Raw genomic sequence first — 23532 nt, 5'->3', positions numbered from 1 at the left:
GAGGAATAGGTGGTTTTGCTAGTTGGTTATAATGCCTGTTCTTTCCTCTGAAACATGGCCTACAGCACTTGGTATGTCTCCCATCCAAATCCAGCTTAGCTTCCAAAATCAAACAGGATCTGGTGCCTTTAGGGTATTTAGGCTAGGTTCTTCAGATATAGGGTAGGATATAAATGTACTGTATTAAGAAATAAATTAAATAAACCATGCTCTCTACATGGAAGATGATGGTCTGAGGAAGAAAGTCTCCTCTATACACAAAGAGTTTCCATGTTACCAGACCCCCATGAAGTCTTGGAAAATCTCAAGACCTCATAGAGACCCCTACATTCACAGAGAAACGTCACATCATCACCATCATCATTGAATCATGGAGTTGGAAGGGACCACAAGGGCCATCTACTCCAAATTCCTGCTGTACAGGAATACACTACTAAAGCAACACTGAAAGATGCACATTCAAACTCTGTTTAAATAGAATCATAGAATCATAGAGTTGGAAGAGACCACAAGGGCCATCCAGTCCAATCCCCTGCCATGTAGGAACTCTCCAAAGATATTAAGATAAATAATGTTGATATTTCCCATTTTCTTTATTTTTTCTCCTTCCTCCTTTCCTATAACATCTAGTGAGATCCACACTCTGTCTGGAGGCTGTCTTGATGTCATCATATTGTCCTCTTTGTGCTGTACTCTTTGTATCACAATGCTGCCCAAAGAACAGGTTGGGGGACTGGGGAGGGGGGGACCAACTGACAACAATACTTCAAAGTTGGGTAAAATAGCTTTTGCAAGAGGCTTGAGCAACCTTTGGATCATGTGCACCAATATATATCATACTAACTGGGAGGACTCCAAGTTTGGGGTGAATTAAGGTTTGATTTATTTAGAAAAAATACAGAGTGCAATCACACACACAAGATAACAATTCAAACAAAACTGGCCCCAATTTACTACATTGAATCCACCGATCAATATAGCCATTTGTCCAGTGCAGAGGCCACCTTGGGGCCTGATGACCAGATCCAGGGAGAAATCTTGAGTGTAAAAAAGCAAGCTGAGTAATAGGAGCTCAAGGGTTGGAATTGCAGGGCCAACCTGGATCAGTGATCTGTCACAGCAACTGATCTGCCACAGCAACTGATTGTGCATGGGAAAGGGGCAATCCCAGAGCAGGGATATGATGTTCAGTGGTAGCCTTGTGACTTTCCCAGCATTTAGCTCTGTTCCCACACATGTTTGCAACCCTGTGCCCAGCATCTTCCCATGGCATTGCTTAATGCTGAAGACCAGCTGGCTAAACTATTCAGCAGTTTCAATTTTGTAGAAATTTCCAGTTGTGTTTTTAAAGAGCCAATAAAAGTATATAGCAAACAATCATTTGGGGTTTTTTTGTGGGTTTTTTTTGCTTGTTCATTCTCCTTTTGTGTCCAACCCAATTTTTCTGATATGAGGCAAACTCACACAAGAGAATTTTTAAAATAATAACTGTGCATTGAATGCACTTCAGTCATAAAATTTTATTGATCAAAAGCTTAAAGTGTTTAGACCATTGTAAACGTGTGGACAAATTTTGATTTGAGCACATATTAGCTGACTGAAGTATGAAGCCTTTTGCTGTGAAAATTTGCTTTGAAATACATAGCCAGCCTGTATAGTGGTCTTTGGGGCCACTAATGTAATATACTGTGGGCGGGGCTGGCATAGCAGGCTCCATCTTGCAAGGCAACAGACTCCTCCCCTTATGTTCTCTCCCACATGCAGAACAAACTTACTCAGGCAAGTGTGGTACAACTGTACCTTTAATAAGAAAATAGCTTTATATCCAGTAGATGATAGCTCAAAACATAAAGTCCAGTCTTTTTAGTCAGACATCTCCACATCCCATCGGGACATGGCTTGTTTCCCAGGGCTTCTCTTGTGGACTCCACCACTCATCCTCCAAATCCTCAAGGCCTCTGGTTGTCCACTCCCCAGAGCCCGCAAAAGCCCAGACTCCCTCCTCTTGAGGGTTCTGTCGCCTCTCCTCCACTTGGGGCCTCTGCTTTGGCCTTAGGGCCCTTCTTGGAAGAGGCACAGGGACTCTGTCCCTCTCTGGCCTCCTTAAACCCTGTTCTTTCCCTTCCCCGGCCACTGCTGCCCGAACAGCTCTTCTGCATCCATCCTCCCCCCCCCCCGCTTCAGCCCTTCTGCTTTTATAATCTTCCCCTCCTCCTCCTCCTTCCTCCACTGGCTCCACCTCTGGGTTAACTTCCTCCTTCCCCTCAACCTCCACCACCTGGCTGCCCTTAGCCCCTTCAGCTCTCTCTACCTGGGTGAATACCTCACTACATATACTTTATTGTTGAAATGCAATTAAAATTCCTACTGTCCTTTATTGCATTTTGCTCTAGTAAATTACAAATTGCTGGATTATAACCTATCCTTCAATGGCCCTGATTTGAGAGGAACGGTCACAATGAATCCTCTGTTGTCCCAATTCTTCAGCTACTTTTAAAATGTCCCAGTTTATCTCTCCTCCCACTTTCCCTTTTGTCCTCAGTTTACTTCAGTGGCTGCAGACTGAGTTCAAAGTGCAAGATAGTTTGCAGTCAATTAACTCAGCAAGAGGGAGAGGAGAGAAGAGACAGAATCTTGCCCTTCTTAGTATACTCAAGCAAAAGCAAACTGCTACATCATCTCCTAAGTTGTCTATTCTTCCACATTAATAATGTTTGCCATCGTGGTCTGTTGCTTGGCCACACCTGTCCCAGCTTTCATCTTTGAAATGTCAGTGGGCATGTGGGCTCTCACCCACAGGGCAAAGCAATGCCAAACCTCCTCTTAACAAATCTTGCCAAGAAAACCGCATGATAGGGTCACCATAAGTCAGAAATGATTTGAATGCACACAACAACAATAAAATGTAGGCTACATTTCAGAGGAAGGAACTGGCAAAACCACTTCTGAATATCCCTTCCCAAAGAAAACCATATGAAAACCATTGGGTTGCCATAAGTCAGGGACAACAGAGGATTCAGTGTACACAAAGTACACACAGACATATACACTCAAACATTATTAGAACTACACTACCTCCTACCCACCAAGTCAGAGTCTAGAAAACTCCAGGCATCCAGGCGCCAATTTACTAGTTCTAGGACTATAGTTTTTGGTGGGTTTTTCAGACTATGTGTCTGTGTTCTGGAAGAGTTTATTCCTGACATTTCACCAGCATCTATGGCTGGCATCTTCAGAGGAACATCAGGAATAAACTCTTCCAGAACATGGCCACATATCCTGAAAAGCCCACAAAAAACTATGGCTGCTAGCTGTGAAAGCCTTTGACTTCACAATCCTAGGACGCTTTGACAAACTGTATCAGTCTGTTCGCATGGATCTGGAAGTGAATGGAGTATCATTTCTAGATGGGGGAATCACTTCTGATCTGGGGGAAAGATTATCTGCTAGAACAGGAAAATAGGGGGGATTTTTGTGCTCTAGGAGATTAAGAAAAAATGTTCTAAAGCAGGGTTGGGCAACTATGCAGGAGTGCCATGGGTCAAATTTCTTCCATGCCTGCCCCATTTGGCCATATCAATGTGATCCTAGCATATGGGAAGTGATATCACATTACTTTCTGTTTAGACTGATTACTGACCATTTTTCAAGTTTGGGGGCAGTTTTAGGGTTCCGAAGGGAAACTGCTACATTTATGGGTAAAGTTTTTTTGGATTTGGGGTGTGTGTGCCTCCATGCCCTGAAATTGTGGAGGTATCCTGGGGAAGCCACAGAAATGGGATTGGAGGCTACATGTAGCATACAGGTGACACATTTCTCACTCCTGCTGTAAAGGAACAAGAACATGGAGGAGACATGTCTTGTTCTAGAGGAGAGCTGCTGTTCCTGGAGGACTAGTTTTCATTTTGATCCATAGCAGAATTCTATGGATCCCCAAATTTGCTCCAATCCCTTCAGCTGCAGAGAAACCCTCAGAGGCAGCAAAACAGGGGATGGAGCTGCAAGAGCCAGAGATGAATTAATAAAGAATGACAGTAAAGCAGCAATGGTTTTGCTCTATAACTTGCTTTGGAGGAAGAGGAATACAAACAATCTAGAGGTAGATTAATAAGCAATCGTCAGTGACTCACATATGTGGGCACTGCAGGATCAGTGCCCACATATACAGGACAACAAACAACTACATACTCCTTACCTTTGGGTCCCGTTGGGCCAACTTTTCCATGTTTCCCCATTTCTCCTGGGTCTCCCTTCTCACCTTCATCTCCTTCAGAAACAAGAAAGAAAGAAAGAAAGAAAGAAAGAAAGAAAAGATGTTATACATTCCAACTGTACGCGTGGCCCTCCATATCCACAGATTCTTTATCCATGGATTCAAACATGCACATCTTGAAAATATTGGAAAAAAATATACAAATTCCAAAAAGCAATCCTTGATTTTGACATTTTATAAAAGGGTCACCATTTTGTTATCTCCTGTATTTAAGAGTGCTTGAATATCCATGGGCCCACTTTATTTAGAAAAGAATGATCTGGCCCAAGCTTTGAAAGCATATAGTACTTGAGCCATCTGATATGAGGGCTGGCAACTATCCCCCCCCCCCCCCCTGCCCATCATGCCATATGCCAGGGACTGACACTAAATTTGTGTCCACTGACTACATTGGTTTCCTTCTTTTCTGGAAATTTGCCAGGGACTGGCAGCCAATGGCTCAGGGGCCAACGCCATCTCGGGACCACCACTTTGAGTACCATCAGTGCAGATTACTCTATTCTGAACCTACTTTAGGTAATAGCACAAACTGGGATACTGGCAACTCTATTCCTGTACACTAAGAATCTCTGCTCCCAGTCACCACCCAACTGTTAAGATGTATTGCTGATCGAGAATCATAGAATGTCAAAGTTGGAAGGGACCACAAGAGCCATCTAATCCAAGCCCCTGCCATGCAGAAACACACAGCTACAGCTGTCTTGAGAGGTGCCCATCCAACCTGTGTTTGCAGATCTCCAAAGATGGAAAGTCTGGATGTGTAGAAGAGGGAATTTCAGCAGGTGAAGTCTGAATGACAAGCAGCGCCAGCTGAAATATCCACTTGAGCCCAACTCTTAAATATATAGCAGTCAAGTGTCTTATTTCACTTGGAAAACTGGGAAGGTCCTGTGGGAATCCCCAGATATTTTTTCATTCGTTATGCAAAACAGTGTGTTTGGAAATGTATTGGTAGAGGTATGCTCTTTTAAGGGCAACTAAAACCAAAGCTCAAGATGAAGAACATTTGAGCGCCCAAACAGGCACTCAGCCTCCAGAGCAGTTGAAATGGCACAATTATTAACAAAAGTTAATGATTCTCCTCAGCAATGCTGAGTTCTGAATATAATTAAGGCCTAAATCTACTTATGAGTATCTGCTAGAGCAGAAAGAAAGGGAAGTTGGTAAGCCAGGACACGGATCATTCAGTTTGCCATGGCCCCAGGGGATCCTAGAATCATAGAAGAACCATAGAATTATAGAGTTAGAAGAGACCTCAAGGGCTAACCAGTCCAGCCCCCTGCCATGCAGGAACACAGAATCAAAGCATCCCCTGACAGATGACCATCCAGCCTCTGTTAAAAACTTCCAAAGAAGGAGACTCCACCACTCTCTGAGGGAGTGTGTTCCACAGTCAACCAGCTCTTGCTGTCAGGTAGTTCCTCCTAATGTAGAGGTAGAATCTGTTTTCTTGTAGTTTGAATCCATTGTTGCATGTCCTATTCACCTCTTAACCATCTCTTATCCAGGCTAAACATATTCAGCTCCATAAGTTGCTCCTCATAAGTCATGGTTTCCCTTCACTGTTTTGGTTGCCCACCTCTGGACACGCTCTAGCTTGTCAACATCCTTTTTGAATTGTGGTGCCCAGAACTGGACACAGTATTCCAGGTGAGGCCTGACCAGAAGAGAGTGGCACTATTACTTCCTTTGATCTAGATACCATACTTCTATTGATGCAGCCTAGAATTGCATTGGCTTTTTAAGCTGCCGAATCACACTGTTAAGTCATGTTCAGCTTGTGGTTTCCTAGGACTCCTAGATCATGTATGCTTTCCCCCAGATACCAATTTTAGCCTTAAAATTTCCTGCAAAATACCCCAAACCCTATGAGCGTTAGGGTCTCCATAAGTCAGAAATTATTCGAAGGCACACAACAACAAGAACAACAAACTCTATAGTCATCACCTGTATGATCTACCTGTCTGTTGTTACCTTTGGCCACAGAGAACCAACCCTTCTGAAAGTTTCATTGATTCAATGGATCTATCTATTCTAGTAGGACTTACAATTGGATTGAGGTAGCAATTATTACAAACTCATCGAGTCTTAGGCTGCATCTACATTGGAGAATTAATGCAGTTTTGTGGGATATTTAGCCTTCTCTGCTAGAGTTCTGGTGACAGAACAATCTGCAAATCCCAGGATCCCATAGGATGGAGCCATGGCAGTTGAAGTGGTGTCAAACTGCATTAATTTTGCAGTGTGGCAGCAGCTTTAGAGTTGGAAGATACTGCATAGGCCACCTAGTCCAGCCTCCTGCCACACAAGAATATACAATTACAACACCCCTAAACTAATTAAAGCACTCCTGTAAAATGCCTGTTTATCTATCTTCTTTTTAATGACCTCCAAAGAAGTTGACTCCATCACTCTCTGAGCCAGTCTATTCCATTGTTGAACAGTTTTTACAGTAAAGAAGTCCTTCCTTGGTTTTAGGAAGAATCTTGAAAAATTACTTTAAAAAATAAAATGCCTCTAAATCATAACCATGATTTATCATCTCATATCATTTATCATATCGAGGTATCATATCAGAAGAACATTAAAAGGTACCGAAATATCATCTGAAGATATACCAAGATTTGAGTGTTGCTGCCCTCATATGGTGTCTTTTATATTGCCTAACTCACTTTATTTTCTGATTCAAAACCATCACGTTTTGCCTGATTGGCTTGTTCATCTAGATATTATGGTACGGGGAAAGTGGATGGATTCCCCTGTTTTTTCTTATTCTGCAATAACAGTACAGCTTGGGCTCATTCAAAGCAGTTAACTGGCAAAATTATTCTTCATAGCAGGAATGCCAAAAAAAAAAAAAAAAAAAAAACCCAAAAAACGTTTGGCCCACCAAAAAATGTTGCTTTTTGCCCAAAGGAAAGTTTTAGTGCAAACAAAAGAGTCTGAAAGTGTGAAAAATCATTGAAAATCTGCAAAAAGTCTCATAATCTTGCCCTGCAGGCATAAATAGTGTTACAGTATTCATTCTTGCATGTGAGAATAAAATAAGCAAACATAATACAGTCAGCCCTCCTTATACACGGATTTATTATACACGGATTCAAGCATACACGGTTTTAAAATGTTCCCAAAAAGTATAAATTTCAAATATCAAACCTTGATTTTCCACTTTTTATAAGGGACACCATTTTGTTCTGCCATTATATTTAATGAGACTTGAGCATACACGGATTTTGTTATACACGGTGGATCTTGGAACCAAACCCCAGCGTATAACAAGGGTCCACTGTATTCCCTTTTTACAGGGGCCTTAATCTACTATTTTGTTCCAACTTTATTAGACCTTTTGATTCAGTTGTCAAATTGTAGATCAGTACTTGCAGTAGCTGCAACTAGGTGTTGGATTTAAGGTAGAATATATCATTAATGTGAAGTTAGCATGAGTTAAGGCCTCTGGCTTAGCTAGTTCAAAGTGCAATTTAAAGTAAACTTCATCCCAAGGGAGTTAGCGTGGTGTAGTGGTTTCAGTATTGGGTTATGACTTTGGAGAGCAAGGTTCAAGTCCCCGTTTAGCCATGGAAACCCACTGAATGACCTTGGGTAAGTCACACTCTCTCAGCCTCAGAGCATGGCAATGGCAAACCCCCTCAGAAGAAACTTGCCAAGAAAACCCCATGGTCTTAGGGTCTCCTTGAGTTGGAAACTACTTGAAGGCACACAGCAACAACAAGCATTGAAGAGTACTGAAGAAACTTGCTGACCTACTTGCAGAACAATTTGCAATCATTTTTGAGAAATCTTGAAGAATGGGCAAGATCCCAGAGGAGTGCAAATGACCAAACATTGTTGTTTTCTTCTAAACCAAAAAAGATCCAGGAAATTACAGGCCCATCAACCTGATCTCAATACCAGGAAAAACAATCAGAACAGATACTATAGGAGTCTATCTGCAAGTATGTTGATTAATGATTAGCAGGAGCCAGCATAGGTTTGTCAATAATGAATCTTGCCAAACTAATCACATCAATATTTTGATCAGGTCACGAGGTTAGTAGAGACTGTGGGTGTTATTTATCTGGATTTCAGCAAAGCATTTCATAAAGTCTCCCATCATATTTTGATTAGCAAACTGATTAAATGTAGAATAGACAAAAACACCATTAGATGGATCCATGATTGTTTAGAAAACCATGCTCAGAGTCATGATCAATGGCTGTACTTCTAACTGAAAGGAGATCTTAAGGCTCTGTCCTAGGGTTGTTACTCTTCAGCATTTTCATCAATGACTTAGGGCAGTGATGTCCAAACTCTGGCCCTCTAGGTGTTTTGGACGCCAGCTCCCAGCATCCCAAACCATTGGCCAAGGTGGCTGAGGCTTCTGGGAGCTGATGTCCAAAATACCTGGAGGGCCTGAGTTTGGATATCACTGGCTTTGGGGCTCTACAGACCGTCCCTTTTTGCACCAGATTGAGGAAATGGCAACTGCACACCCCAGCCCTTATCCAGACTTTTGAGGACATGAAAAGGAGCCGCAAAAAGCACCTCTTTTTTGCACCCTTGAAAGTGTTGCATAGCCATGGCTGCGCAGCTATATGGCACTCTTTCAGTGCTGCATCATATGGATGCAGCACCAGAGAAGCACCATGATGCTATGCACTGTGTGGAGTGGCAAACAGCATCATGGCACCCTGGGGTGGAGTTGGGTGTTCATCATCTGGATGCAATGCCCCAACTCTACCCCCATGCTGGCCCAAAGTGCTGGTCTGTATAAGGCCTGAGATGTAATTGGAGGTACAAAACTGGGAGGGGTGGGTAACACAATGGGACACAGTTCAAAAGAACCTTGATAAACAAGTAAATTGGGCAGGAGTTGATAAAACGATGTTCAATGAAGACAAATGCAAAATTCTAAATTTAGGCCCCTGTGGGTGGGGCAGGCACAGCCGGTTGCATTATGAGTCTGGGCAGAGTCTGGAGGAAGGGCCCTCGTGGCAACAAACTTGCCCAGGCAGAGTTGCTTGCAACGGTGAACTTTAATAACAACAAAGTAAACATCCTTCTGAAATACAGAAGGCACAACTGCCAACACAAACACCATATCCTGAGGTCTTAGGTTCAGTCCTCATCCCTGTTAGGCTCCACAGGGCCTTCCTTTCCCTCCACATGGCCCGTTGATGGAGTCCAGCATCTGCCGACATATTTCTCCAGGGGCTCCCTTTCCACCTTCTCCACGTTCAAAGGGAGGGGACCATGCTCCCAGCAGCTGCCTTTGGGGTCTCACCACACACCCTCCAGGCTACCCTTCTCCTGGTGATGCCTCTCACCTTCCCTGGTATAGGTGAAGTCTCCCTCCACCCTGGAGTCCCTTAGCTTCACCTCCTCATGCAGCCCCAGTCGCCTTACACTGTGTCTCCGTTGTAGGGAGACCAACAGTCCTTCCCTCCGAGGACTTCTGGTGACCTGGGCTATCACTTCCCAACCTCCTCTTCCACATCTCAACCCTCTCCTCGTGCATATTCTTTCCTGCCCTTTTGTATCCTCCTGGGGCCGCACCCCTTTCTCCACTCGCACCTCCCCCAGCTCTTCCTCAGTACCTTCTCCCACCTGGCCATCCTCACCCCTCCCAACTCTCCCAGCTGGGCCCACTTCACTACAGCCTCATAAAGCAAATGGACAGACATAGGATAGGGGATACACGGCTCAGCAGTACTATATGCAAAAAGCACCTTGAGGTTATTGTTGATCATATGATGTTCAATGTGAGGCAGCAGTGTGATGCTGCAGCAAAAAGCTGAATGATATTTTAGCCTACATTAATAGAATCACAGTTTCCCAATTGAGGCAAGTAATTGTCCTACTATTTTCTGCACCAGTCGGGTGCACTGGAGTACTGCATTGAGTTCTCATCTCATTTTTAGAATAAAGACAAATTGGAGAAGTTCCAGAGAAGGGCAACTAGGGCAATAAGTATGGAGAACAAAACGTATGAGAAATGGTTGAAGGAACTGGGCATGTTCAACTTGGTGAAGAGAAGACTGAGGAGTGATATAATTACACTCTTTAAATACTCTGCACAGAATTCAGGGTAATGCAGATTGCAGAATTTGACTTTTATCATAGCATCACATCCTTGGCACAGAATTCAAACATGGGCCAGAAAAGAAGCCATGACAGTCATACAGATGGCAGAAACAGCAGTTCACTCAGGTTCAGTGACAGGGTGAAATCCTTCCTCATTTCTACCAGGAAGCTCAGAATTTGTCCATTCCTGTTTCCAAAAGGAGAGTTAGGCAAATACATTAATTAGATTTGGAAAGTGGACAACAACAACAACAGTGGTGACCACAAGAAACAGGACCCAGAGGCAAGAACTGATGTCAAAGAGTTTATAATTGACATTTGTCAGAATAATGAAAGGGAAGCTTTCCAAATACACCACATTGCTACGGGGTAAGCTCCCATTATGGGCTTTCAAATTGCCTTCCAAGCCAGTTACTCAACTCCTAGAACCCATTTCAAATCCCTTTGAAGTTCCTGTCAACCTTTGTCGAATATCTTTATCTTTCTCTCCCCTGCTCCCCTTTCACCCCCCAAAAAAATTCTGGCTCATTTTTGGCATGGGAAACCAATCCTGAAATTATTGCAATATGTCCTCAAAGCAGGACTTCCCTATAAATTCCATGAGGTCGTCTCGAGATACATTTGGGCTATTGTTAAATCAGTAGCATCTTCCACATGTTCCAGTAGCTCTGTTGGTCTGTTGCAGCCAAACAAACAACATTTTTTTGGGGGGGGGGGATGTCATAACAGAGCTTGGAAAAATTATCCTTTTAGACTCTTAAAATCTCCAAGCCACCATGGCTAGTTAGATCTTCCCCACAAATAAATTGATTAGTTATTTCAGGTGCCCACAAGAGATGAGCTGGACCAGACCAACTGACTGGCTAGTCTAGCATCTTGTTTCCTTCAGTGGCTTCTTGGGGAGAAGAGACTAATTGGGTGCCTCGAGGGTCTGTCTTGGGTCCACTGTTATTTAGCTATTTTGAAATAAATGACGTAGATAATGGAATAGAAGGCATGCTTACCAAATATTTAGATGACAACAAAGTGGGGCGAGGGGTAGCTAATACTTCAGAGGACAGGATCAGAACTGAAATTATCTTGAGAGATTGGAGAACTGGGCCAAAACTAACAAAATGACTGTCAGCAGAGATACATGTAAGATACTACATCTAGGCAGGAAAAATTGATATGCACAAACATAGGATAAGTGGCACCTGTCTTGAATGCAGTACGTGTGAAAATGACCGAGGGATCTTAGTAGACCAGAAATAAAACATGAGCCAAAAGTATGATGCAACAGCTTAAAAAAGCCAATGCAGTTCAACAGGAGTCCCTATTGAGGGAAGTATTAGTCTCACTCTATTCTGCTTTGGTTAGACCTCACCTGGAACATTGTATCCAGTTATAGGCTCCACAGAAGGATATGGACAAGCTGAACTATGCCCAGAAAAATGTGATCAAGATATCCAAGCCTTAGGAAGAATGACTTAGGGAGCTCGGTATGTTTAGTGTGGAGAAAGAAAAAATAAAGTGACATGATACCTATCTTTAATATCTGAAAGGATTTCATGTAGAAGATGGAGGAAGCTCGTTTTCTGCTGCTCTAGAAACTGGAAGTTAAATGAATGGATTCAAATTACAAGAAAAGAGATTCTACCTAAACATTAAGAAGAAGGGTTTTTGGTTTTTTTTGTAACCATAAGAGTGGTTCGGCAGTGAAATAGTTTGCCTTGGCAGGTGGTGGAGTTTCTATCTTTAGAAGTTTTTAAACAGAGGTAAGATGAGCAACTTTCAGGAGTGCTTTAGATGTGTATTCCAGCATGGCAGGGGGTTAGATTAGATGGCCTTTGTGGTCCTTTCCAGCTCTATAATTCTATTTGTTTGTGATTGCAAGAGGACAATATCTTCCTTGTGCTGTTGTTTCCCTGATAGTAGCTTCTGAATCTGGTTATAGCCTTTTGGCTGAAGAGCAGGGTATAAGTAATAAATATTATTATTATTATTATTATTATTATTATTATTATTATTATTATTACCACCACCATCATGTCCACTAGTCTTTCATAGACTGGTTTTCTGTGAACTTCTCTGATTTCCTTTCAAGGCCATCTCAGTTAGTATCTCAGCGTATGTGGTAAACTATGGTTTACCACATAAAATATGCTGTCATGGGTCACAGCAAAGGTTACATGCTGCCACGTAAAACATGCTGCCATTAGTTTACCATGTAAAATATACTGCCATGTGCTGCAGATTGGGAAAAAGGTAGAATATACTGTATATACTGTATATATTCATGTATAAGTCTAGAAATTTTAGTCAAAAAATTGACTCCAAAATCCTGAGTCTACTTATCTATGGGTCAATGTAAGTATTGCACTGTACTTTAATTCTTATTAAAAAAAGAACCCTCCCCTTGTGAAAAGCAAGAATGTCATCTGTTCTGGAAGTACTCACACCCCCTTTATATTTTCTCATCCATGAGTAATAATAATAATAATAATAATAAATAAATAAATAAATAATTTTATTTTTACCCCGCCTTTCCATAGTTATGATCAAGGCGGCTTACAAAATTTAAAACATTACAATACAAGATAAAAATTCAATACAAAAGTTAAAAGCATTACTACAAGGAACAGGAACAGGAAATCAATTAAATACACATGTGAAGGGCAAAGAGAAAGAGAGATTAATTTACAATGGTCCGGGGTCGAAAGGGAAAAAAAATAAGGGGCAGGAAAATAAACAATTTAACTAAGGTGGGAAGGCCAACCGAAATAGATACGTTTTCAGATTTTTCTTGAAAATATCTAGTGAGGTGGTGGAGCAAAGCTCTACAGGGAGCTTGTTCCAAAGTGAAGGGGCAGCGATGGCAAAAGCCCTCTGTGAGGTCCGTGCAAAGTTTGACCTAGGGACCTCCAACAAATTTGTCCCGGATGTTCTGAGTGTGTAGGGCGGATTATATGGGGAGAGATGGTCCTCCAAGTACCCTGGGCCCAAGCCATTTAGGGCTTTATAGGTCAAAACCAACACCTTGTATTGAGCTAAGCAAATAGGCAGCCAGTGAAGGTCTTTAAAATAGGTGTTATATGGTCCGACCTGGAACTGCCAGCGACCAATCTAGCTGCCATATTCTGCACCATTTGCAGCTTCCGGGTTTGGTACAAGGGTTGCCCCATAGAGCCCATTGCAGAAATCTAATCGAGAGGTTACCAAGGCATGTACAACAGATTCAAGGTCCTTACGGTCCAGGTAGGGACGCAACTGTCGTATCAGCTGAAGCTGATAACAAGCACTCCTGACCGTTGCATCCACCTGAGAAGTCAGCTGGAGCGACGAATCAAGGAGCACTCCCAAGCTGTGCACCGAGTCCTTCAGGGGGAGTGTGACCCCATTCAGGACTGGATGACAGATCTCGCCACCCGAAACCGGGGAACCTATCACCAGTACTTCCGTTTTCCCTGGATTCACACTGAGTTTGTTCTCCCTCATCCAGCCCATTACCGACGCCAAGCAGGCATCTAGAGGAGAGATGCCATCCTTAGAAGCCTTTACTATGCTGGAATTTTGTATATTTTCTGGCACTGTTTTCCTTTACTTCATCCTTTGCATCCTTTGTTATACACCCTTAAGTTTTGCCCTCGACTTATCCATGAGTCATATCAAAATCCATAATTTTGGCCCCAAAACCTGCCCTCGACTTATACATGAGGTCAACTTATAGTCGAGTATATAAGGTATTCATGTATAAATCTAGAAATGTAGGTTAAAAAATTGACCCCAAAAACCTGACTTGACTTATCCATGGGTCAATGTAAGTACTGCACTTTAACTGTTATTTTTAAAAAAGGAACCATAACCCGGTGAAAACCAAATCTGTCTTGGAAGCAGTCTCCCAGCTCTGCTCTTCTCATCCATCATACCTTAATATGAGCACAAACAGTTATGCCTGCTGGAATTGTTCTTTCACATTGTTTTCCTTTGTTTTGTTCTTTACATCCTTTGTTGCATGCCCATATGTTTTCCCCTCGACTTATCCATGGGTCATATCAAAATTCAACATTTTGGCCCCAAAACCTGCCTTTGACTTATACTTGAGGTTGACTTATAGTTGAGTATATATGGTAAATAAAACAAATAAAATAACAAAAATTTAAAAAACCTAATTGTCAACAAACATGAGATGTTGGTATCACAGTATACTTTGATACCACACTGATAGCAGGTTACCTACTGTGGCTCCATCCTATGGAATTCTGGGATTTATAATTTCATGGTATACCTAGATTTTCCTCCCAGAGATATCTAGTGCCTCACCAAACCACAATCCCAGGTGTGAAGTCAAAGGCTTTTGTGGCTGGCATCCATATTTTTTTTGTGGATTTTTCAGGCTGTGTGGCCATGTTCTGGAAGAGTTTATTCGGGATGTTTCACCTGCATCTGTGGCTGCATCTTCAGAGAAGAAAAAAATGGTTTTCTATGTGACCAGTAATGGCTTGGCAAGAATCATGTATGCCAGAAGGGGGCAGGCTTGCACATCTATTCAGAAAATGGCATCATCAATCCTTTTTATTGGGCACTCATTCATCTACTTTTATCAAGAACTGACTTTAAAGCCAGAGAGATCAGTGTAATCTGTGCAATATGATTTTAGCTACTGACTTGGTAAATGCAAACACATATACTGCACATGCAGTAACTGACATCCGGCTAGTGGCATACATAGCTCTATATCCAACCTACACCCGTGCATGTCAGAATTGAGGTTAACATACTCTGTCTCCCTTATGGAACAATCAAACTCTTCTGAAAACCTCCCTTTTCATGCTGCCTCCCATTCTTTCACAGCTATTCAGTTGCCAGCAGAGACCACATCTGCATAGCTGAGAACTATCTGACCATGCAGCAATACCACACAGAGTATACTATGTAGATGCAAAAACATTGAAGGCTTCCTTTGAGGCTGTCACTGTATGTTTTATATTTCCATAGCCAGATGCTTCACAGGGTGCAGCTACACTGTGGAAATACAGTGGCCCCTTGGTATCTACTGGGGTTTGGTTCCAAGATCCCCCACAGATACCAAGATCCATGGATTCTCAAGTCCCATTAAATACAGTGGCAGAGTAAAATTGTATCCCTTATATAAAATGGCAAAATCAAGGTTAGATTTTTGAAATTTGAATTTAAAAAAAATATTTCAAACTGTGGATGGTTGAATTGGTGGATAAACAAATCCATGGATATGGAAGGCTGACTGTAATGCAGTTTGACACCACTTTAAGTGCTGTAACTCCAACCTGGGATTTGTAGTTTTACAAGGTTTTCAGGCTTTGTTGCCAAAAGAGTTCTGATGCCTCACATACTACAAATCTCAGGATTCTGAGTGCCTTGGCAATTACAGTGGTGTGAAATGGCATTATTTCTACATTGTCGATGCACCATCGGAAATCCTCTCCAGTCTCTCTGCAACACTACATGGTTGGTATATTCATAGGAAGAAGGTGAATCATGAACTAGGGGAAGGGGGGGTGCATGACATTTCTATCATGATAGGACTTTATTACACTTCTCCCAGGATGTTCCACCCCATGAAATCTTCCTTCAGCTTCCAAATTTCTAACACTCCAGTAACTTAAAACTTAATTTTAGCATTTAGAAATACAGTTTAGACATTCAAATAATAGGGGCAAGCAAAGTTGCCAAGGAAATTGAAACACAACAAATAGAAATGTTCTATCAGTGAATTATTTTTGGTGTCTTGCTTTCTGCAATGCTAGCAAGTTGGGAAATGAAATGAAATTGTATTTGATGGCAGAATTCATATTTGGGGATCAGTGTCATCACACACACACACACACACACACACACAGAGAGGAGGGGGGAGGGAGGGAGAGAGGAAGAGAGAGTTATACCCCTGAATGCAGGATCTTGGTCATATACATGTATGTGCATATCTTTTCTCACAACCATAATCTGTCTAAATACATGGTATTCAGAGGCTGTTCTGCCTACTGTTTTATAATGTAAATACTGGCTGAAATGACTGAATTTATGGCACAAAAAACACAATTTTCAGGCAAAAACACTTTCTAGAAGCACACTAATTTTGTATCAAACCCCTCACATAGTGATTTGGAAAGTGTTTTCTGTGTGAAAGATCTGGGCTCTGTGCAAAAACATGGAGTGAGACCCTGCATTATCACCACAATTATGACTGATGATGCACCCTCAAACTTACCTTTACAGCCTTGCAGTGGCACAAATGAAGCATTTTTGTGATGCTGGAGATCAGAGCACCTGGAATGATGTCCACAGTGCACTCTCAGTTGCAGGCGGCTGGAGTCCCACTACAATAGCTTGTCCCACCTAAAGGAGCCGTGCTGAACCTATTTTGCCAGTAGGGTTCAGCATCCTGCACAGCTGTTTTACACTTTGGATCAAAATCCAGAACAGAATGAGATCAAAGCCACCTCACACTAAAGCCATGTGACAGAATATGCAATAACGCAACATTTACGGCATCCCATCTATCTTACAAAAATCCTAAAATAGTATTTAGCTGTTTAAAACAACTCTGTGAGAAAGATTATGCTGAGAGATCTTGGTCTGTTAGGGTGGGGAACACGCAGTAAGTGGGATTTCAACCAGATGTCTCATTTGCCAGCCAAATATTCTAACTATTGGGTGATACTGCTTATTTATCATGGAAGTGAAATCTTAATTTTTTAATGTGGCTGGAAACCAGGTAATAGGGGAGAAGAGATTAGGTTGTCCCCACATTTCTACAGGCTCTCTGTGCCACACAGTTTGGCTTTAAAAAGCTAAACAATTGCTGGATGGATTCCATACACTTAAGCTCCTTAACTGAAACAAATGCTACATAACCTTTTTTTGCTTCCTCTCCATCACTTTATTCACCCTTCTTTTTATTTGTGATCACTGCAGCTAGTTAGATTAAATACTTAGATCATAATGAGAATTGATGAAGTGTATTAATTCATGTAACTGACCTTTGAATTAATTATAATGGGGATGCCACTATTTCATGGCTTAATTTGTTAATCATCTGCCTCAAGGATTCTTGCTAAATGACTGGAGCAAACAACAACAACAATAAATAATAATAATCCTGGGCCAGCTTGTTTGTATCAGCAATGGAAAAACTGTATCACCTTTCCTGGCCAAACAATGGTTTTATCTAGTCAGGCAGAACACAATGGCATGGATTTTGCACAGTTTCTGACCAGCATTTGCACATCCCAAAGTGTTTGGTGAAATTATTCTATGCAGAAATACATATGGCATTTAGGTTTGTTATTGATAAAGCATCGGTTTTGTGCAAAACTCACATTCTTGGTACAGAAGTCATTATCTTCATGTACTTATACATCTTCTATGCAAAACTGCTGGACAAAACCCCATATACAAAAAAGTTGTTTATCTGGACACAGCCCTTTTTGCATGCATGCACGCACGCATGCACGCACACACACATGCACACACAAAATCCATGATTGACATCCTGTTCAGCAGTCACAATATGATAAAATGGATTTAACAATAGCCTTACTTCCAGGGACCCATGTTTATCATAGAATCATAGAATCGTAGAGTTGGAAGAGACCACAAGGGCCACCCCGCCCAACCCTTGACATGCAGGAACTCTCAATCAAAGCATCCCTGACAGATGGCTATCCAGCCTCTGTTTAAAGACCTCCAAGGAAGGAGCCTCCAACACTCTCTGAGGAAGTGTGTTCCACTGTCAAACAGCCCTTACTGTCAGGAAGTTCCTCCTAATGTTGAGGTGGAATCTCTTTTCCTGTAGCTTGCATCCATTGTTCCTGGACCTGTTCTCTGGAGCAGCAGAAAACAAGCTTGTTCCCTCCTCAATATGACATCCCTAGTTCAAATGGTCATAAAGAATGGGATGTGACCCCTTGAACCTACCTTTTCTTCCTGGCAGGTCCCCAACCCAAGTGTTTCTGAGGTGTTGGGAGTTTGGTGCCTCGGGTTACGAAAGTAATTCGTTCCGCGGCCGCTTTCGTAACCCGAAAAGCCTTCGTAAGCCGAATTGCCATAGGCGCTAATGGGGAAAAGCCGCGATTCCGTGCGAAAAAGCCGAAAAAAGCACCAAAAGTTTTTTCGTAACCCGAAAAAACATTCGTAACCCGGAACAATAATTCCCTATGGGATTTTTTCGTATCCCGAAAATTTCGTAACCTGGGTATTTCGTATCCCGAGGTACCACTGTACTAGGAAATTATGTCTGGAGCATGCTTCTTGCCATAGGGTGCCTTGGGACAAGCACTTAATGGCAGGACCTTGAGGCACTTCTCCAGCTGCTTGTTCTAAAGGTACCCCACAACCAAGGATATGCTGTGGATACCATTTCCCAGACCTCCATCACCTCAGAAATGCTTGGGTTAGAGCAAAGATAGGTTTAGAGGCCTATCATCCATCATAACTACAGTGATGATGCAGAATCTCAGCTTACATTTTTGCACAAAACTCAGATCGTTCACACAGAAAACATTTCCCATGTTGCCAAGTGGGGAGGGAGGGGGAGTCAAAATTAGTGTGTTTCTAGAAAGTGTTTTTGTCTGAAAATTGTGATTCTGTATGAAAATAGTTGTTGTTTTACTCACACAGAAAACATTTCTAGAAAAAAATTTGTGCAAGATTGCAGTGGGGACTTTTTTCACAAAAACACATGCAAACTGTATGAATTAAACCCCTCAAAATCCACGATTCTTGTACAAAATCACCAAGGTGGCTTCCATAACCAATGTTGTTGTGCATGAAAAAATGGCTGGAGAACTCAGAGATGTGTAGTCCAATAGAGGTAACTTTCCTGAGCTCTGATGTCAACAAACAAGACCAGCTGTTCAAGTCTACATGCAAGTAACTGCTGTTAGAAGTACTGCTACAGGATTCAGCTGAAAAGTTAGCATGCCAACTTTACATCTCCTTTCCCATGGCATGAAAATTTATGTGGGTGTGGGGAAATGATGGATTTTCCCTAAATCGGAAGAAATATCTTCAGCTAAGAAAGAAAGAAAGAAAGAAAGAAAGAAAGACTATCCTAAAACATACCCTTGGATATTACATCAATGGCTCACCTTTTGGTCCAGGTAAAATTGTGTGTGTTGAGCAGATCTCTGTTGTCGTTCGGCTGCTGTCATCCTCTATGCCAAAGATCTGAACAAGGACAAGAAAGAGTAAGAGGCAGATCTCATGTTTGCAAAGTAGCTTCATCATACTGCTGGCTGTTGAGCTCCACAGGAAATGCCCTTCGTTGTTCCCAGCTTTAATAATCACCAAAATAAAATTTCCCATATAACTCTGGAGAGCTAACTAAATGGAAGATCCCACTTGACTTGAGCTAAATAAAGAACAGCAGTGTTGAAGAGGCCCTAATGGAGTGTGTGTTCTGAAAAGGGGAGGCTCACAGATCATACATTGTGCAATATATTTATATAGTAGTGACAGTTGTTTATTAAAGTTTATCTATTGGCTGTGAAATAATTAAGTGCAGAGGCTCAAGGAGACGTCTTGAATGCATAAGTTTGCCTCAGCTTTGGTTTTTGCCTGCTGGCATCTGAGGCAACAGCTATATTTTGCATTCACTGGGGAAATAGGGTGTTCAGGTTGCACATCAAAAGATATAGAGTTGGGAATCCTGCACCTCTCCAGATGTTGAACCTCCAGCTCCCAGCGTTGCACCTAGGGTGACCAGACACCCTCCTTTTCCAGGTCATGTCCTACATGTCAACCTTCTGTCCAAGAGGAATTCCAAAAAGTCCTCCATTTTGAGCATGACTAAGAAGCCCATTGAGTAATACCACCCTTTGAGAAATGTGTCTACTTGACAGCCTATCCACACTGCAGATAGGGAAATAGGACCAGTCCTTCTACAGTTCTTTTTTCCTAGAAGTAGCAAGAGGCAATATTTGCCTCCAGAGCTCAGGGCACATTTGTTTCTTGGAGAGTAAAAGGATAGCAAATGTGTTGGGCAATGGGCTATTTTAGGATACAATGCAATTGCTGAAAGGTTGTCTATTTATTTATTTATTTATTTATTTAGTACAATGGAGAAATGAAAGGAATAATTTAAATGAAGATTCAGTCAAGGATTTGTTGCTAGTAAAGTACAGTTTTAAGCATCTGCCTTGCTCAGAGATCTACAACTATATTGCAAGCTAACAAAGCATTTTAATTTGGATAATTAAAGAAACTACCAGAAAAATATGACTGAGTACATATTAAAATACAGTGTAGCTAATATAGCTATAAATAAACAGTAAGAAATGAATGTATATTTAAATTAGTTAAATTAGTTTAAATTAATTTAAATTTAAATTTTGTTTTGTAATGTCCAACCTTTTTCTTGAATGTCCTACACTTTGCAGTGTCATTCTTTGCAGTTATGACATCTGGTCACGCTGGTTTATTTATTTTATTTATTTATTTTATTTATTTGTATCTCATTCTTTTCCCAGGACTGGGACTCATTCCATTGGCATACTTAAACCATTGGTTACGCTGTCCTGGACTGCTGGGAGTTGCAATCCAATGGCATCTCAAGGGCCATACTCCTGACATGAAATGAAGACCCATTGAAGATGTTCAGACTTTCCTCTGAGTAAACATCCACATACGATAGGCTTACCTCTGTCAAGCTGCAATGGTGTGCACTCCTAAGCAGAGACAGCCTTATTGTGAGGTAGAGTGGGGCTGCATCCACACTGCAGAAATAATCTAGTTTGAGATCGCTTTAACCATCATGGCTCCATGCTATGGAAAAAACACAAATGCCAGGATTCCATATAATGGAGCCATGGCAATACTGGATTATTTCTGCCATGCGGATGCAATCTTCCTTTTCCCCAGGCAACAGATGTGAGACAGAAGCAGTTAGAGTGTGTTAAAAGACTGTGGCTGTCCTGTCTATATGCAGTGTGGTCTGATCTGCCCTCCCTATCATAGCCTATGGCTCACTGGTGCAGCCTAATGCAGGATGCTTACTTGGCACCAGAATCAAGAGTCTCTTGGTGGGAGTGTATGCATGGTTGTCAGTCTCAGGGCCCTGGCCTGAGTTTCCAGTTTTTATGGGAGGGTGCAAATTCTCCAGGTTTTTTGGGGGGGGGCAGGTTTAGTCACAAAACTACAAATCCCAGGATTCCATAGTATTGAGCCATGGCAGTTAAAGCAGTATAAATGACATTAATTCTATGGTGTAGATGCAGCCTTAGTTTCCTTCTTCCCTCCCAGTTTTTGTAGCACCAAGGCTCACCCTCCATTCTGCTTTATATCTACCTTTCTGGCTAAAAGCAAGAAGGCTGGATTTCTTATCTTGGCTCCCTAAATAAGTGAGAAGATACAGTCTCTTCAGTTCACCTGGGAAAAGGAAAATATGTTTTCTCTGTGTGTTCGAATGAAAAACTTTAAGTAACTGTAGTTGGTACTAAATACATAATGTTTAATGATCTCACCTCATCTGTACCACAGCTGGTCCTGCCATTAGGAAAAGTGAGGCAGCTGAAAGATGAAAATGCAGTAAATTGTTAGTTGTTTAGTTTTGTAGTATTGTATATTTCCTCCCCGGGGGTAAGGCAGGTAGGGGAATGAAAGACAGGTACCCATGGAATTTTCTGTCTCAGGCAGAGAGCTAAGGAAAAGAAATGTAGTACAAAAGAAAAATAACCTTTCCAAGCTCTTTTTTGTTGTTGTGTGCCTTTGCGTCATTTCTGAATATGACAACCCACAGTGTTTTCTTGGCAAGGTTTGCTCAGAGGGGGTTTGCTTTTGTCTTCCTCAGAGGCTGAGAAAGTGTGACTTGCCCAAGGCCACCCGGGTTGGTTTCATGGTGGAGCATGGATTCATACCCTGGTCTCCAGAGTTTTAGGCCAGTGCTCAAATGGATGCACCAAGTTGTCTCTATTTCCAATCTCTATTCAGAACTATATTAATTTTCTTCTAAGCAATATACATATTGACTTGGATGACGGAATGGGTGCCATTTCCTGCTTTGCCTCAGGTAGCAAAATGTTTTGGGCTGGAGTTTTGATTCTCCAGTTAGATTTAACTTCTAATCCACTGGTGGGAATCATCTCTCTCTCCAGATGTTGTTAAACTGGAATTCCCAACATCCCTAGCCAGTACACCCAGTGATAAGGAATACTGAGAGTTGCAGTTCATCAATGGCCTCATTCCCACTTACAGATAAATTGGTGTGCAATCCGAATTGATGGATCGATTTGACAGTGGAGCGTGGTTTCCACTACATTTGCCCCGATCGCATTTTTCCCTCTAAAAGAATCCACTTGTGGTTCACATTCATACATGAATCGATTCAAAATGGACTCGCTCCAGCCAGCTGAAGGGCAAATTTAAATAGATTCCGATCCACATCTGGTTCACACTTGTGCAGAATCGATTTATAGAAAAAGATGTAGAAAAAATCAGTGCCAAAAAGATGTGGGTTAAATGGGTCTAGCGCATGATCCTTTCTCGGAATCGCTTCAAGGTCATTTGAACTGGTTCAAACCAATTTGTGATCCAGTTTAAAAGGTTCTGGGAATCAAGCCAGTATTTGAAAGCCAATGGGATTCCCACTCCTCCTATAAAGTAATATAAAGTATATGTCACTACTAAGTTGCTTTGAAAGACATTTTATTCCTTCTAAGAGATTTGCAAATGTGAGGGGAGCCATTAACATCTGGCTTAAAATAAATGCCAACTATCATGACCCAATAAAGCTCTTCAGAGAAAAGGCTACCCTGGGAAAATATTTTCGTCTTCGTTTGTGTAAATATTTATGTAATTCCTTCTGGAGTGCATGTTGCCTTGAGAAAAGTGAACACAGATCTTCCTGTTAACTGTTAAGATATGAAATAGTTTGCTTGGACTGGGAAACTTTTACGGGTAAGGCTGTGGTCCCACAGATGTCAGCTTGTTTGTTTACACTAGTTTACACATTCCCAAAGTTGGCTGTTAATCTCACTTGGTGGAGGCTGATGGGAAATAGAGTCCAACAGTATCTGGAGTGTTTGCCATCCCTGACTGAGGGGCAAAACAGGCCTGGCCAAAGACATTTTGCTGCCTGACGCAAAGGGCAGGATGGTGAACATACACATAACCTCTACACACAGAGGCTGAGTGGACAAGAAGAATAATTCCTCAGTGTAATA

At 41.8% G+C, this 23532-nt stretch overlaps 1 protein-coding gene across 1 annotated transcript in view; it reads right to left on the bottom strand.

The window, feature by feature from the left end:
* COLEC10 (collectin subfamily member 10) overlaps nt 1–19772 on the bottom strand; it is a 36868-nt gene extending 17096 nt beyond the window's left edge. The window contains exons 1-2 of the mRNA XM_042464972.1: nt 19462–19772; nt 4196–4267 (exon numbers count right to left, since the gene is read on the bottom strand). Of these exons, the coding sequence (XP_042320906.1) occupies nt 4196–4267; nt 19462–19678 (289 nt within the window). The 5' untranslated portion in view covers nt 19679–19772. The remainder of the gene's footprint in view (nt 1–4195; nt 4268–19461) is intronic.
* Nucleotides 19773–23532: the final 3760 nt, after the last annotated feature.

This window comes from Sceloporus undulatus, chromosome 4 (assembly GCF_019175285.1).
Source record: "Sceloporus undulatus isolate JIND9_A2432 ecotype Alabama chromosome 4, SceUnd_v1.1, whole genome shotgun sequence".
Taxonomy (NCBI): Eukaryota; Metazoa; Chordata; class Lepidosauria; order Squamata; family Phrynosomatidae; genus Sceloporus; species Sceloporus undulatus.
The sequence above is the reverse complement of the archived record's forward strand: the minus strand, read 5'-3'. Positions and strand labels throughout refer to the sequence as shown.